This window comes from Lathamus discolor, chromosome Z (assembly GCF_037157495.1).
Source record: "Lathamus discolor isolate bLatDis1 chromosome Z, bLatDis1.hap1, whole genome shotgun sequence".
NCBI classification, from domain to species: domain Eukaryota; kingdom Metazoa; phylum Chordata; class Aves; order Psittaciformes; family Psittacidae; genus Lathamus; species Lathamus discolor.
Genome location: NC_088909.1, coordinates 100,970,840 through 100,985,157, shown reverse-complemented (window position 1 = coordinate 100,985,157; position 14,318 = coordinate 100,970,840). Strand labels below are relative to the sequence as shown.

General features: G+C 43.4%; 1 protein-coding gene across 3 annotated transcripts in view; it reads left to right on the top strand.

Moving 5' to 3' along the window:
• Positions 1-574: 574 nt before the first annotated feature.
• The window catches only part of LOC136004685 (protein unc-13 homolog B), a 218,252-nt gene continuing 204,508 nt past the window's right edge, over positions 575-14,318 (top strand). For all 3 annotated transcript variants that reach the window (XM_065661417.1, XM_065661416.1, XM_065661414.1), the window contains exon 1: positions 575-721. In XM_065661417.1, the coding sequence (XP_065517489.1) occupies positions 700-721 (22 nt within the window). In that variant the 5' untranslated portion in view covers positions 575-699. The remainder of the gene's footprint in view (positions 722-14,318) is intronic.

Genomic DNA, 14,318 nt, shown 5'->3' with positions numbered 1-14,318 from the left:
TATTTCCATGGCAGGGGTTTGGAATTAGATGATCTTTAAGGTCTCTTCCAACCTGTTCTGTAATTCTATAATAAACCAGAGCCTGTCCCAGGGTGGTGGAGTGGGAATGGTTCCTGCAAACACACAGGCAGGTTGCGACTTATGCAGTGAGTTCTGTCAGCAAACAGGAGTGAGAAAGCCGGAAAAAAAGAAAAACGCAAAAAAAAAAAAAAAAAATAATAATAAGAAAAAGGTGCCAAGTACCAAAACCCCCCACCAGGTACAGCTGCTCCTGTCCTGAGGTACGGACACTGCCGCGCTCGGTCCACGCAGCGGGAGAGGACTCTGTCTGCCTGCCCGCGCTTTCCCCCCGGCACACGACGCCCCGGTGTCCCGGTCCGGTCCGGCCCGGCGAAGGGGCGCCCGGCCCCGGTCCCGGTACCGCTCCCCCCATAGCAGGCCGGGGGTCCCAACACCCCAGGCCCGGCCGGTTGCCGTGGTGACGGGTCGGGCGGCAGCGGCGCCCCCTGTGGGCCGCCTCGGGGTGCCCCGCCCCTCCCCTCAGCGGCCCGGACCCGCCCCGCAGTGGGTGCCGCCGCCGCGCCCGGCCCGTGGAGCGGGCGGCATGAGGAGCGCAACCGGCGGCGGCTGCAGGGGCGGCGGGTGAGGCGCGGCACGGCACGGCACGGCACGGCACGGCACGGCACGGCACGGGCCGCCATGTCGCTGCTCTGCGTGCGAGGTGAGTGGGGCGGCGGCTGCCGGGCGGAGCGCGGGGGGTGGCCGGTGCCCCGGGAGCGGCTCACACCGACCCGTGCCCCGTGGGAGGCGGGCGGCCCGTGAGGTGCCGCGGTCGCGGACGGCGGCTGTGGGCGCGGGGACAGGCGCGGGGTCGGGAGCGATGCCGGGGAGCAGCGGTCCCGCCCGGTGCCGAGCCCCGGGAGGAGCCGGGTTTGACTTTGGAGTGGTTTGGACGCGGGGTGAGGCTGAGTGAAACCGCGCTCGCAGGGAGCAGGGTGCTGTGTCGGGCTGCAGCAGTTGTCCCTCTCCATGTACTCACCCACCGCATGCCTTACTGCTCGCACTGCCGGGTAGATTCTCATCCTGCTACCGAGCTTTGTTCCCTTGCAGAACAGGTTACTGAAAGGCAGCACTTTCTGGATTACAGCGCTAGCGGCTGCTCCCTCGTCTGCGGTTTTCGGTTTCTCGCTCTTTTGTGCCAAAGAAAAGAGCAAAATCCCTGGAGAAAGCCACCTGCCAGGACTCACGGTGCTGGGACGTGCCTCCCGTCGGCGTTCTGTGCGGAACACCGCGGTCACAGGGTGTCCCAGGGCGCCAGCCGTGCCCTGCGGCTTTAAAGTGTAGTGTTAATGTTCTCGACTCCTTTCCCAGGTATGATAAAATAACGCACCCGTGTGCTGCTGGCGGTTCAGCTCTTCTTTCCCTTGCATCAGGTGGTTTGGTAGCACCTCTTCGCTCAGCTGCTTGTCACCTCTTTGAATCAAAACCCCTTGTTTTGCTGATGGTGTTAATGGAGCATCCTTCACTGTGCATTATTTTGGGGAGAGCGCTTGTAAATTAACTTTCAGCCCTCTTATTAATCATACGTCGTGTCTAAGGAGTTAGAGGTGTGCAAGGGTGAAGTTTAGCTTAAAAACGCTTTTGATGCAGTTCTCTGTACCCTGCGAAGCGCAGTTTACATGTCTGGTATATTTGTCCAGTTTGTTTTGAAGGCTTTGCCAAAATGTCTTCATTGAAGGTAATTCTGACTGGCTCAAAGATTCTTCTCAGTTACAGGTGTGTTTCTTCACTTTTTTGGTGGTTCACCCTCAAAAGGTTCTCAGGGTGTCCTTTAAAGAAATGTGGTGTTTAGAATCATGGAATGGTTTGGATTGGAAGGGACCTTAAAGCTCATCCAGTTCAAACCCCGTGCCATGGGCAGGGACACCTCACACTAGACAGGATGCTCAAGGCCCCATCCACCTTGGCCATGTGAAGCTGGCAGTGTTAAAGATGCGTACATCATCTACTAAGAGTAGTGAAAGCATGTGAGCTGCATGATTGAGTTACTGCAACTGTCCTGCCTTATCAGGATATTAGTTCTTGGTCTGTAGAGTCTTTGGGACAAAAGCATTTCAGCAGCCTGGAGTGATGTGCTTTTCTATTTGGCTTTGGTTATGTGTAAAGAGCTAAAAAAGAAAGTTGAGGTGGCTGGTGACCATGTGTGATGGAGAATTATTGTGAAAATTGTGTCTTTCATTTCCATCTGCTGTGCTAATACAGTGGAAAATACCAACAGTAATTTAGATAGATCATACTGAGCAACTTTATTGTAGGAATGCAGAATGCATTCAATTTACTGAACTTGTGTTTTCTGAAATAGCTGTGACTGCAAGAATAAGCTGATGAGATCTCACAAGTGTGAACCATTGAACATGAAATGGAAGTGTGTTGAGGTAGAGCAGTCTGAAGAACAAAGCGGTTACCAGAAGAATGGATACAAGGAGAAGAAGGCTCAATTGTCACTTCTTTGGAAAAAAATATCCCCATCAGGCTGAAAACCATATCTTTTGTATTTTCCCTTCCCACCAAAATGAACTAACCTTTCTGAGAAAGCAGTGCAGCTACTAAAAAGACAGCTGGAAAAGCTGCTTTTTAATATGAATACGTTAAAAGTAGTGCACTCTTAAGACTGCATAGTAGCATGGGGTTAGATGCTGTAGACCTGGGATTAAAAAAAGAAAGACAATTAAAAAATCTTGTGAAATAAATGTAGGCGATTGGGGCACTGTGAATAGCCTCTGAATTGCAGTTTAACAGATAAAGGGAAATGTGGAAAAACCCTAAGTGGCAGTGTAACAAGGAGCCTGGCAGACAGAAAGATGAATTCACTGATTTATTTCCCCCCCTCCCACTTGAATTACACACATTAATAGTATAATAATGAATGGCTAATCTAAAGCAGCACACACCAAATGTGTCTGTGTGCTGCCTTTTTGCCTGAAAGCACAGCTAACATACGTGGCTTCTTGATTCATGGTTAGAGGTACATTTCTTTTACATTTTCTTCTTAGAAAGCAGGTTGTTTTTGTTTTGTTTTGAGCTTTGGTTGGCTTTTTTTCAGAATCATTGAGCTGTATTTGCCACTGAAGTACCAGACAGAAAATCTGAGCTCAGAGGAACTGTGAGTTTGGGCTCACCTGCCCGTCTTCAGAGGATGTCTAATCCAAACTAGTAATTTAGGATCCTGCAATAGCAATGGAGAGAAACGCATCACTTGCTGCAACTTCAGAATTTATCTTGGGATAAGAAGGATTTCACTGGAGAGCTGCAGTCTGTCCCCAGTCACTGTAGGGGAAATCTAGATGAACCAGGACCAGATGCCCAAGGTTGTTGTGGATGCTCCATTCGTGGCAGTGTTCAAGACCAGGTTGGACAGAGTCTTGGGTAACATGGTTTAGTGTGTGGTGCCCCTGCCCATGGCAGGGGGGGATGGAACTGGATGATCTTAAGGTCCTTTCCAACCCTAACTATTCTATGATTCTATGATTCTATGTATGAAGTGAGCCAGTGATAACAGGCTGTTACAGGAGTACATTAAAGGACTCTTTTGGAGTAGAAAAATATGCAGAGGGTGTAAGTGAAGTGAAGGAGAAAACAAATCCTGAATATTACATGACTGAGGCTTTTAGGGGAGACTTCCCTGTATTTTGATTCTACTGCTAGAGTGCAAAAGAGATTGGATATACTCCTGTTTAGAGCAGCTGTGTCTGGATTATGTCTGGTAATCTTCTCTTGGCATAGCTTGCTTTATTAGTTTGCGTTTAGTGTTGTATTTGTGAAAATAGTACATATTAAATAAAACTCTTCCCACTGAAGCAGTCTATCTAGTCTTTCATACCAGTCTTGCATTGTTAAATTTCCTTGGCCTCCTCTTGGGAGTCTTGATTTTACCTCAGATTTCAACTTAATGAAATTTATTCTTCTCAGCACAGCTTTCAAGGGTCGTAGCAAAGGAGGACCCTGCTGCAGTTGAATCACCCTGTCACGGGTGCTGTGTCCATCGGTACCTTTGCTCTGTTTCCATCATTTTCCTGAGATATCGGACCCTTTCATTTGCTCACTTTTATTACACCTTAGTTTGTCCACAGCTCTCGCTCTCTCAAGATAGCGATAGTTCCCTTCTATTTTACCTCCTCTCTGCTTTATAACAGTTTATGCTGTCTCTTCAGTGCCGTTGTATTCCTAACTTCTTGTCTTCCTAACTTCATTTGTTATACAATTCCCTTGTATTCCTAACTTCAAGTCTAACTTCTCTTCCTAACCTTATCCATCTGATAACTGTAGTAATAAAATCCATGTCTCTTTGTCTCACACCTTGCCTGTCATCTTCACTGTGTCAATGTCTGAAATCATTTGCTGTTGCAAGGATATTGGCAGTAGGGAGCTTCCCTCATCCCTGTACATGGTACCCGGCTTAGTTCCCTGAGGGCATAGTCCTTTTGTTTAATGTGCTTTTGTCTTGGGGCCTGATCAGCAGTATCTGTGTGAGATTTGGCTGCCTGAGGTATGCAGGAGACTGAGTTAGGTGATCTCTTCTGGTCTTGCACTCTAAAACTTTAAATTAATGACTGCTATGTGAAATTACAGTGGCTGGATGTCTCAGATGTTATATTTTTTTACCTACTGTTTATTTTGCTGCTGCTCTGAAGAGTTAGAAAAGCTTGTTTATGTGGTATCATTTTATCAGAACAGTTGGAGTGTTGGAATACTACTCAGTAAACTTAGCTGTGCGCCTCTGTATTGACAACAAAATTTATGTTCTAGTGCCTGACACCAAATTTTTAAACTCTGAATTTGGGGAGGTTTTCAAAATGACTGCTGCTGCTCAACCCAGGACATCTGTTGACATCCAAGTGAAGGGAGTGAACAGGGAAAATGGAAATGGATGTTAGTAGTAACAGAAATGAAAACTTGCTCGTCTTGTGGGGTACTTAGAAATATCCATTACTTAGAAGCTCGGTAGTCAAATATCAGGGATTTTTCTTTGTGTTTAAAGGTTTTTTTTTCTCCCCTGATGCAATAATCTCAGGCTTACTCTGGTATTCTATGTAAGGGTGAATGCAGTGCCTCCAGCTCTTTCTGTCTCAAGGGTGAAAGTCTCCAGCTGGAGCTCCCTACATTGTGCAGAACTGGAAAAGAAACCCTGCTTGTCTTTACGTAGATCAAAACGGAAAAGAACAGAATGAGACATTACAAGCAGTAGCAGAAGCACAGGTTATAAAGGTGGGATATTAATAAAAATATAATGCTTCATGAATAATTTGCTATGTAAATGTTATGAACTCCTTTTCTCTAGCTGTAATTAGTCAGGTCTATGTAGTGTTGGAACAAAATAAAATGCATTAGAAATCTGGATAGTAACACTAAGATAAAAGTCTTTTCTACTAAAGGACCTTCTTTGCACTGAGGCTTAAATTTGGGGTTTGTAAAGTTGTAATTGGTGGCTTAATTGAAGAGAAAACCTTTAAACTTTCAAGATGCTTCTGTTGTTAAGTAGGAATGTTTAAAACCTACAAACCACGCTTGGCTTGTGATGCATTCATTTTCCTGTTTCAAGCCATTGCTCCTTCAGTTTTGGATGCTGTTGCTGCAAAAGCTTCAACAGTGTGGCGTCTTTGTTTCAAATATTTGGGAACTAGGAGCTACTTGACCCTCCCTTGTACTTTTCAGTGGGATGAAGGGAGAGTGCAGGAGTTCCTGAACTTTAATAGCATCTGCTTTTTTTAACTCACTTGGTGTCCTCTGAGTTGACTCCTTTGCTTTGGGATCTGCCAGGTCAAACTTTAATTAAAGTCATTAAAATACTGTTTTAATATGCAACAAAGTGCTGGATTTAATCTAAGTGCTGAAAGATCCTGTTTTTGTACTGTAACAGCCTCAGAGCTAGTTGCAATTTACATAATGGCGTATAAAGTCCAGGCAAGCGAGACTGCTTTTTTTAAATCCAGGACCTTATTTCAAATATTTGACTTGGAGGCATGTGAAATACGTATGACTGGTGGCAAATGATCCTTGTACAAGTTTCCTTTGAAATTTCCTCCTGCCTTTTTCTCTTTTTTTTTTTTTAATGTCTTGTGATCAGATTTTACTCAATATTTTGAGAAATACTTGAATCAATTGGTGAAAGCTGTTCTTGGTGCTTTTCCAAGAGACCTTAAACCAGAGTAGTGTGCCTTGTAACTCTTTCTTGCTCTCTGGCTTTTTCAGATAATTCACTGTGTGGTATTGCGAACAGATTGGGAGCTGCCATAGGGTCTTCCTCTGCCTTTCTGGCAGGTTAAAGCTTGTACCTGGCATTCCTTGGTGTGAAAGTGTGTGAAAGCAACTTGCTGTTCTTGTCTCTTGTTAGATGGAAGGACTTCTGTATTTTGAAAGGTTTCTGTTTAACACTTGGATTTGCTCTTCTTTGCAGTCTTTATTTTCTGACCAAATTTATAAAGCTTGTATAGAAATGAAAATTGCTTTTAGTATTCTTGTGCTGATCTCATCATCATTAAGCAGAGAACTAAACCCTGCTTTATTCCTATTGCCAGCTCGTGCTTATCTTTACGTGCATTAGCCATCTTTGCGAAGGACTTCGCTGAAATAACATTTTGCTTTTCTACTGTGACCTGTAAAATTTGGCAGATGCTTTCTGTGGTATGGATTCCTGTTCTGTAGGTATATCCTGGGTGTTTGGATCAGGTCTGTATGCATTTAGCAGGATTTTGGATGGTTTTTCTTTTCTCTTAGGCCCTCTTTATACCTGACTAAGCTAGTGTGCATAATGCTGCTTATATTATTTGCCTCTTCCCTGGCTGCTGTGTCTTGCTTGATTTTTTTTATAAATGGCAAATGCCCATTCTAGGAGCAAAAATGTTGAAACAAGGAAGGCATTTGCTATGGGACCCCCCACTAATCATGGCTGGTGTCTCAAGGGGCTAACCATTGCCCTGTTTCCCTGGCTTTCCACCATATTATGTCATTAGCATGTTAATGAGGCTATTCTGCACTAGCAAGTCATATGTTTGACTAGCAAGTCAAAAAATTCTGCATGATCAGCCTTTCCAAATGGGTCTTGAGTAGTAGGCATCACTTTGTCCAAACTTCAACTCGTTAGACACTTCAGGCACTTGCCTGGTGTTCTCTGTTGTCTGTAGGTACCTGTCCTCCTGTTCTCCTTGGAGCCTGTTTTCTATTCTCTCAGGATGCATTGAAAACAAATGTCACTGGGCTACAGACTTTGCCATCTGAGTAGCAGTTATCTAGCCCTTCTGATTGTTATTATTTCCATTTGGATGTACTGTCATTTCACTTATTGATGGGCTTGGAAGTATGTGGTCTCACAGGTACTTGCCTCCCCATGGGCACAGGGCGTGGATGCCTGTTGCTTCTTCACGATTAGCAGTAAAGTCAATTAATGGGATGGGACGGCAATATCCTTATTGGTGTATTTTTCCTCTAACATAAGTTTTTGTTATATTTAACGCTCTTCCTTCTTCCTGCAGCTAATTTCCTACACCCAACCTGTGTTGACACTGTTTCTTTCTTGTTTATTTTACCATGGGTTATAGCTATTTGAGGTGGAATGGTCTAAATCTGTACTTCTTGCTTGAGGAGTAGTTGCTTTTTGCCCCCCTAAAAAACTCTGAATAAATGGTTCCTGCATCTGGTATCACAGTTTCAGTTCAAATTCATTCTTCTCAGTCAAATTTTTGAATAAATACCCTTAGCTTTATGAAATTCACCCCCTCTGAAATGTCCCTGTTTTGTTACTAGGGATTGTCTTTGAGCACACCATGTTCTATTTGATTTGATCACAGTGACTGCAGGGAACTTTTTCATAATTGTTTTATAGAAGTAAATTGTAGTGTGGATCCAAAACAGTTGTTCTCCTGTTAACAGTTTTTGAGTTGGAATGCTTTTTACCAATTTTAGAGGAACTGAGGAAGTACTTGTAGGCATATGAACTCTGCAGCATTTCTCTGTTTAGCTGTGTTTATGTGACTAATGCTGTCTTCTGTGATGAGTTCACAGATGACAGTTAAACACAGAATTGTAAGGGAGTCAGCTACCTGCATTCAACATGGGACCAGAGACCTTCAGCTTATGGAACTCCTGTGTTGAGAGAGAATTAAATTAAGGTGTTGCCTCACGCGCTTTGTTCACAGAATTCACTTTTGTTGGGCAGACTTAATTTGTCAATGTTTTAACATTGCTGGGCTGGGTGAGTGGGTTAGAAACTATGTTAAAGGGATAAAAACACTGGTTTGGTTTTGTTCCCTTTTTGCATGCCTATTTCCTCACAGCTGAATGTCCCATATGAATGGAAAGTGAATTGGACTGGGTTGGCATGTTAGATGACAGATAAGAGGAGGTGTCTTTGTTTGAGATAATCTCTAGCCTAAAACTGTTGGAGTGTTTTAAAAGAAGTTTGGCTTCCAGCCTTGACCGTGTCCCTTTAAGGAATACTGGTTTTAACCGTATTACTTAAAGCTCCTGTGACTTAACTCTCTTAATGCTTTACAGCTAAGTGCTCTGCTAAACAGACTCCAGCATTTCCACCACAGAGACATAATTATTAGGTTTAAGATAACTGCAGATTTACACTTTCGATTATTGACACACTCAATGTTTATTTTCTCAGCTCAGAACAATGTGGTAATACTCAGTTTAAGAAACATCATTAAAAAAACAGAATAAAAAAATAAAATTAATTACACGACTTCTTGGGTCACCCCTCTGTCCAGATGAAGTCTGCTGCATATACCTAACCTGCTGTTGTCTTTATTGGCCCCTTCTGAGGACAGGAGTTTGGAGCTGAGTATGGCGGCCCATTAAACTTTTCATTCTTGTGAGCTTTTATGGCAGCAGAGTGATACAGGCCCTGTGGCAGGAATGCAGCTTGCTTAAATAAGGCAGTGTGAACTGATGAAGGGACAGCATCACCTGAAACCTGCTCTGGAGGATGATACAGGGCTGTTGTCCAAGGCCTGGGCTGGGAGATGCTTTTTTGGCTTGGGAAGAGATAAGAGTTGTTGCTTGAACTCCTTCCATGATAGCAGATTTCTCCCTTCATGGGACTTGTCTCTTTTTTTGGCTTACCGCAATTTTTAGAGTTCTCATAGATTTATCTCAGTTTTTGTGCCACTGGATGCCTGACCAAGGACATACAGCTTTATAAACTTCTAGCATAGGGAGCTGTATGCTTTATTCTGCTCTGTACTGATTGTTGGCATCTGGAGTATCACAAGATTACTTACTGTAAGGCTTTTTTTTAATTTTCAGCAAATCCTTGACCAGATTGTTCAAAAACTGCTGTGCAAATTGAGTTCTGTCAGAGCACTCTGGATTTTTTTAATTGCTTTAAAATATATTTTAAGGATATTTCATAACTGTTTCATATAGAATCATAGAATAGTAAGGGTTGTAAAGGACCTTGAGATCATCTAGTTCCAACCCTCCTGCCATGGGCAACACACTAAACCATGTTACCCAAGGCTCTGTCCGACCTGGTCTTAAACACCACCAGGGATGGAGCATTCACAACTTCCTTGGGGAAGTTACGTAGAAGAATATAGTCAGGAAGTGATGGAAAGGCTAGACATGAAGAAACTCTGGGTCAAATCTACTCTAGCTATGTTGTAAACTGAAAATACCTGCTTAGCAAACATAGCAGTTTCCAGGGAATCAATCCATTCATATATATTCATAGAATCGTAGCATCATAGAATAGTTAGGGTTGGAAAGAACCTTAAGATCATCTAGTTCCAACACTCCTGCCATGGGCAGGGACACCTCACACTGAACAGTACCACCCAGGGCTTTATCCAACGTTGCCTTTAACGCTGCCAGGGATGGAGCATTCACAACCTCCCTGGGCAACCGATTCCAGTGCCTCACCACCCTAACAGGAAAGAATTTCTTCCTCACATCCAATTTGAACTTCCCCTGTTTAAGTTTTAACCCATTACCCCTTGTCCTGTCACTACAGTCCCTAATGAGGGGTCCCTCTCCAGCATCCCTATAGGCCCCCTTCAGATACTGGAAGGCTGCTATGAGGTCTCCACGCAGCCTTCTCTTCTCCAGGCTGAACAGCCCCAACTTCCTCAGCCTGTTTTCATATGGGAGGTGCTCCAGTCCCCTGGTCATCCTCGTGGCCCTCCTCTGGACTTGTTCCAACAGTTCCATGTCCTTTTTATGTTGGGGACACCAGAACTGCACACAATACTCCAGGTGAGGTCTCAGGAGAGCAGAGTAGAGGGGCAGGATCACCTCCTTCGACCTGCTGGTCACGCTCCTTTTGATGCAGCCCAGGATACGGTTGGTTTCTGGGCTGCGAGCGCACACTGCAGCCGGCTCATGTTCATTTTCTCATCGACCAGCACCCCCAAGTCCTTCTTTTCAGGGCTGATCTGAATCTCTTCTCTACCCAACCTGTAGCTGTGCCTGAGATTGCTCTGACCCAGGTGTAGGACCTTGCACTTGTTGTGGTTAAACTCCATGAGGTTGGCGTCAGCCCACCTTGCAAGCATGTCAAGGTCCCTCTGGATGGCATCCCTTCCCTCCAGTGTATCAACTGAACCACACAGCTTGGTGTCATTGGCAAACTTGCTGAGGGTGCACTCAATCCCACTGTCCATGTCACCCACAAAGGTGTTGAACAAGACCGGTCCCAACACCGATCCCTGAGGGACACCGCTCGTTACTGGTGTCCAGCCGGACATTGAGCCATTGACTGCAACTCCAGCCAGTTCTGTATCCACCGAGTGGTCCATCTATCAAATTGATATCTCTCCAATTTATAGACAAGGATGTTGTGTGGGACAGTGTTGAATGCTTTGCATTCATATATATTCATATATGAATACATAATTATTTCAGTTTCTAAAGAGAAACCCTTTAGAGACATTTCCCTTTCCTGGGGGTTGTATGAACCTCAGAACACGTGTTCAGGAAATGTCCAGGGACTTCAGATTTCCAGTACCTGTGATGATTCACATTTAGTTGTCACGAAGTCTTCTTTTGTGACAACCGTAGTCCTTTGCAAATGAAGTCCCTGTGGATTGTTGTGACTGCCATTATATGCCTGAGATCTACAGTCTGTAGATTCTGGAAATGTTTAATAACTACTTTTTCTTATGGAGCCAGGAAAACCAGACACAAATGGAGATAATGCCAGGGTTGCTTATCACCTTGTGGGTGAGGAAGGAATTTGACTGCTGGGTAAACTGCTACACACATTTTGTACACCTTGCCAATTTCAGGAGTTATTCTTCATCATGAGAATTCTTTAAAGGCGAGCAGATGGTGTTCTTTCTAAGATTATTTGGCGTCTGTGGAAGGCACACTTCATGTGGCTCGTCTTCCAGAGTCTGGGGGGCCATAAGCTACTAGAAAGCTGAGACTGCCTTAATTTTTTGCTTTTGGAGTTCTGATGCTACTGAAATCATAATGCATTTCATAGATTAATGAAGTCTTGTTTTAATGAAATAAATACTTGATATTTTCTGGATCAAACATCCCCCAACCTTGCACTCCTGATCTGAACCTAAACTTGTAGTGTATATCTTGAATTTGGCACACAACGTGGGTATGGATTGGTGGGGAGGGAAAAATGGATGTGAAACAGTAATTTTATTTCAGCCTTTTCTACCTGATATAACTTGCTGAGTGTGGAAAATTTTATTAGATTTTGATATATCAAATTAAGTAAGTGGAGTCTGTGTATGCTCCATTTTAGTAGGAGATTTTTTTTAGGAGATTAACTGCTTATAAACTCTATAGTTATAAGGGCAGACTGGATTGTTGTAATAATCTAATATGCAGGACATACCAGATGTAGGACATAGTATTTTTTTAGTATAACAAGGTAGAGTCTTCTAGAAAGATATCAGATTCTGAATCAAAATCGATGAAGGATTTTCTGTAGTTTTGGCAGCTTTATGTCGTCATCATATGGGACAAATCTATGCTTTTTAGACTCAACTGGTGTTCTAGCTTCATCATCATAACAGCAGAAGTTGGTTTGCGTTTCCTTAGATTGGAGAATATATTATGAAATTTGTGTTCCGTGCTCTGTGAGTACTTAAGGATTCAGAAGGATGGAGTTTGGTAATGTCTGTTACTTGAGTAGAGAGGTACGTGGATGTTGTATTATGACTAATCCGACTAGAATGACAAGTGTTTACATATTTTCCCAGGGCTGGAAAGAGATCAAGACGTGCCATGACTTACCAGATCGCAGTGTTAAATCTGTGTTTTGTTAACGCCTTGCCTGGGTTGGAGGAGCATGGTTTAACAGAGCTCTACCAACAAACCTTTTACTTCCGTTGTAAACTTGAGTTTGAAGTTACTGGTTTGACACTTTTGTCAAAGATATAAAAGTGTGTTCAGGCTTTATTGGAGCAGAGCTGCAGTTGGTAGAAGTCTGAATACAGATGAATTAGCCCCATGTATATGCATTGTATTCTTTTTTAATCATAGAGCATCAGGAAAGAGATGGTGTTGTGATGAAATAGGGATTACATGGTCCTGAAATGACAAGTGACACAGTTACATAAAGTAAACAGTGAAAAGCAATTTAATTAGTAGTGTTGAATCTATTTCCAGGAGGGTGCAAACACATTAATGTTATAAAGCAGAGTGGGGAGCTTGTGATTTAAAGTGGTATGAAGGGGGGCTGTTGGTGTAGGACTGGGAATGAGCCCTCAGAGTTAGCAGCAGCCATGAGGAGTAGGGGTTATGAAGGAAGCAGAGATGTTGGAGGGGATGTCCTGTTCTAGAAAGAGAGGAATAAAGGTGACTGGGAAAATTCCACTCTGTTGGTGATGTAGAATTGTAAAGCAGCATTAATGTGGATAAAGGAGAACCAGCTGGGCTGAAATTGCATTGGGAAGAGCTGATCAGAGGTTTTTCTGTGGTAGCACGGGAGATCTGCAGCACGTAGTCCAGGATTTAAATGTGGGTAGAAATCTTGTAATATGGTTATAGGGAAGTACCTCTGGGTATTGTCACTGTGAGAGACGTAACTCCCCACACCAGAGAATGAATGCTGTTGATGACTAGGTACAGAGGACTGTTTTATCTGGCAGTTACGTCATCAGATAGTGACACTGGAGCCATAAAACTGATGGAGTTAACTGTAGACTTAAAAAAAACCCTGTGAAACTGTAAAATGTTAAACTGTACCTTTAAAAATCACAGAAGATGCTTCAGGGAAGCTGGGCTTAGAAGTGAACTTGGTTTCAGTGATCACAACTTAAAGTAATAAGTTAAACAGATAAACTTGTAGACCGACAGCTGTCAGCCACTAACGAGACTGAAGAAGCTTTCTGGTGAAGCGAGAAGCATGGATAGTGGGGAAGGCATGAAATACAGTGAAGCTACAGGGGTAAATATTAGCATCTCAAATAACAGAAGAGACTCCACCTAGGAAATAACCCCAGAGCTGATGATTCACCTGATCATTGTGCCGGGATCTGGTGAGCAAACACAGAACCTGTGAGAGGTGTGGGCAAAAATCAGTTTGTAATGGGAGGTGTGCCTTGAGGATCAGGAAGTTCAAGGCTAAGGCTGTGGATATCACCTCGGCAGACAAGGTGACATGTTGCAAAGGGTATTAAAACAAATAACAGAAGGTGCTTTGGTCACATGGAAAGGAGAGACACCTTGTCTTGCCAATGAAGGAACTGATACTGCTATGCATAGGGACAGGGAGTTGGGTAAAGATGATCTGGATGTGATTCCTGAACTGTAAGAAATATCTCTTAAGAGGATGACACTGAAAATAATGCACAGATATATATGGGGTAGGAGCAAAACTTTTAACACCTAGAATTTGAGTCTGGTAATCTGTAGCCCAGAGTGCTAAAACATGCAGCACTTGGAATCTGAACTCTCTTAGCAGAAGTTTAACTCCCGCTGTAAGCAAGCAGTGGCATTGCCTAACTGGAGAACATGAAAGGTGGTGTCTGTGGGTTGATGGGAAGATTAGGAGATGGGTGATGATAATGGGTGAGTATGGATCTTCCATAGCAGGCAAAACAGTGATAGTATGCGAGGTTTAAAATTTTAAAGAGGGAATAATAAAAACTTTATAGACTGGAGAAAGCAATGTGGAAGGTCACAGGATATAAAATACAGGATATAAAATATAAAAGAGGAAGACTTTATTGGGATGACCTCTTTCTAGTTGAAAGTATACATCTGTGTGCACTTTCATAGGATCTTACAAATCACCATGCCAGGTATTTCTTTCTGAAGAAAATAGGAATTGACAAAAGCCATGTAAAGTG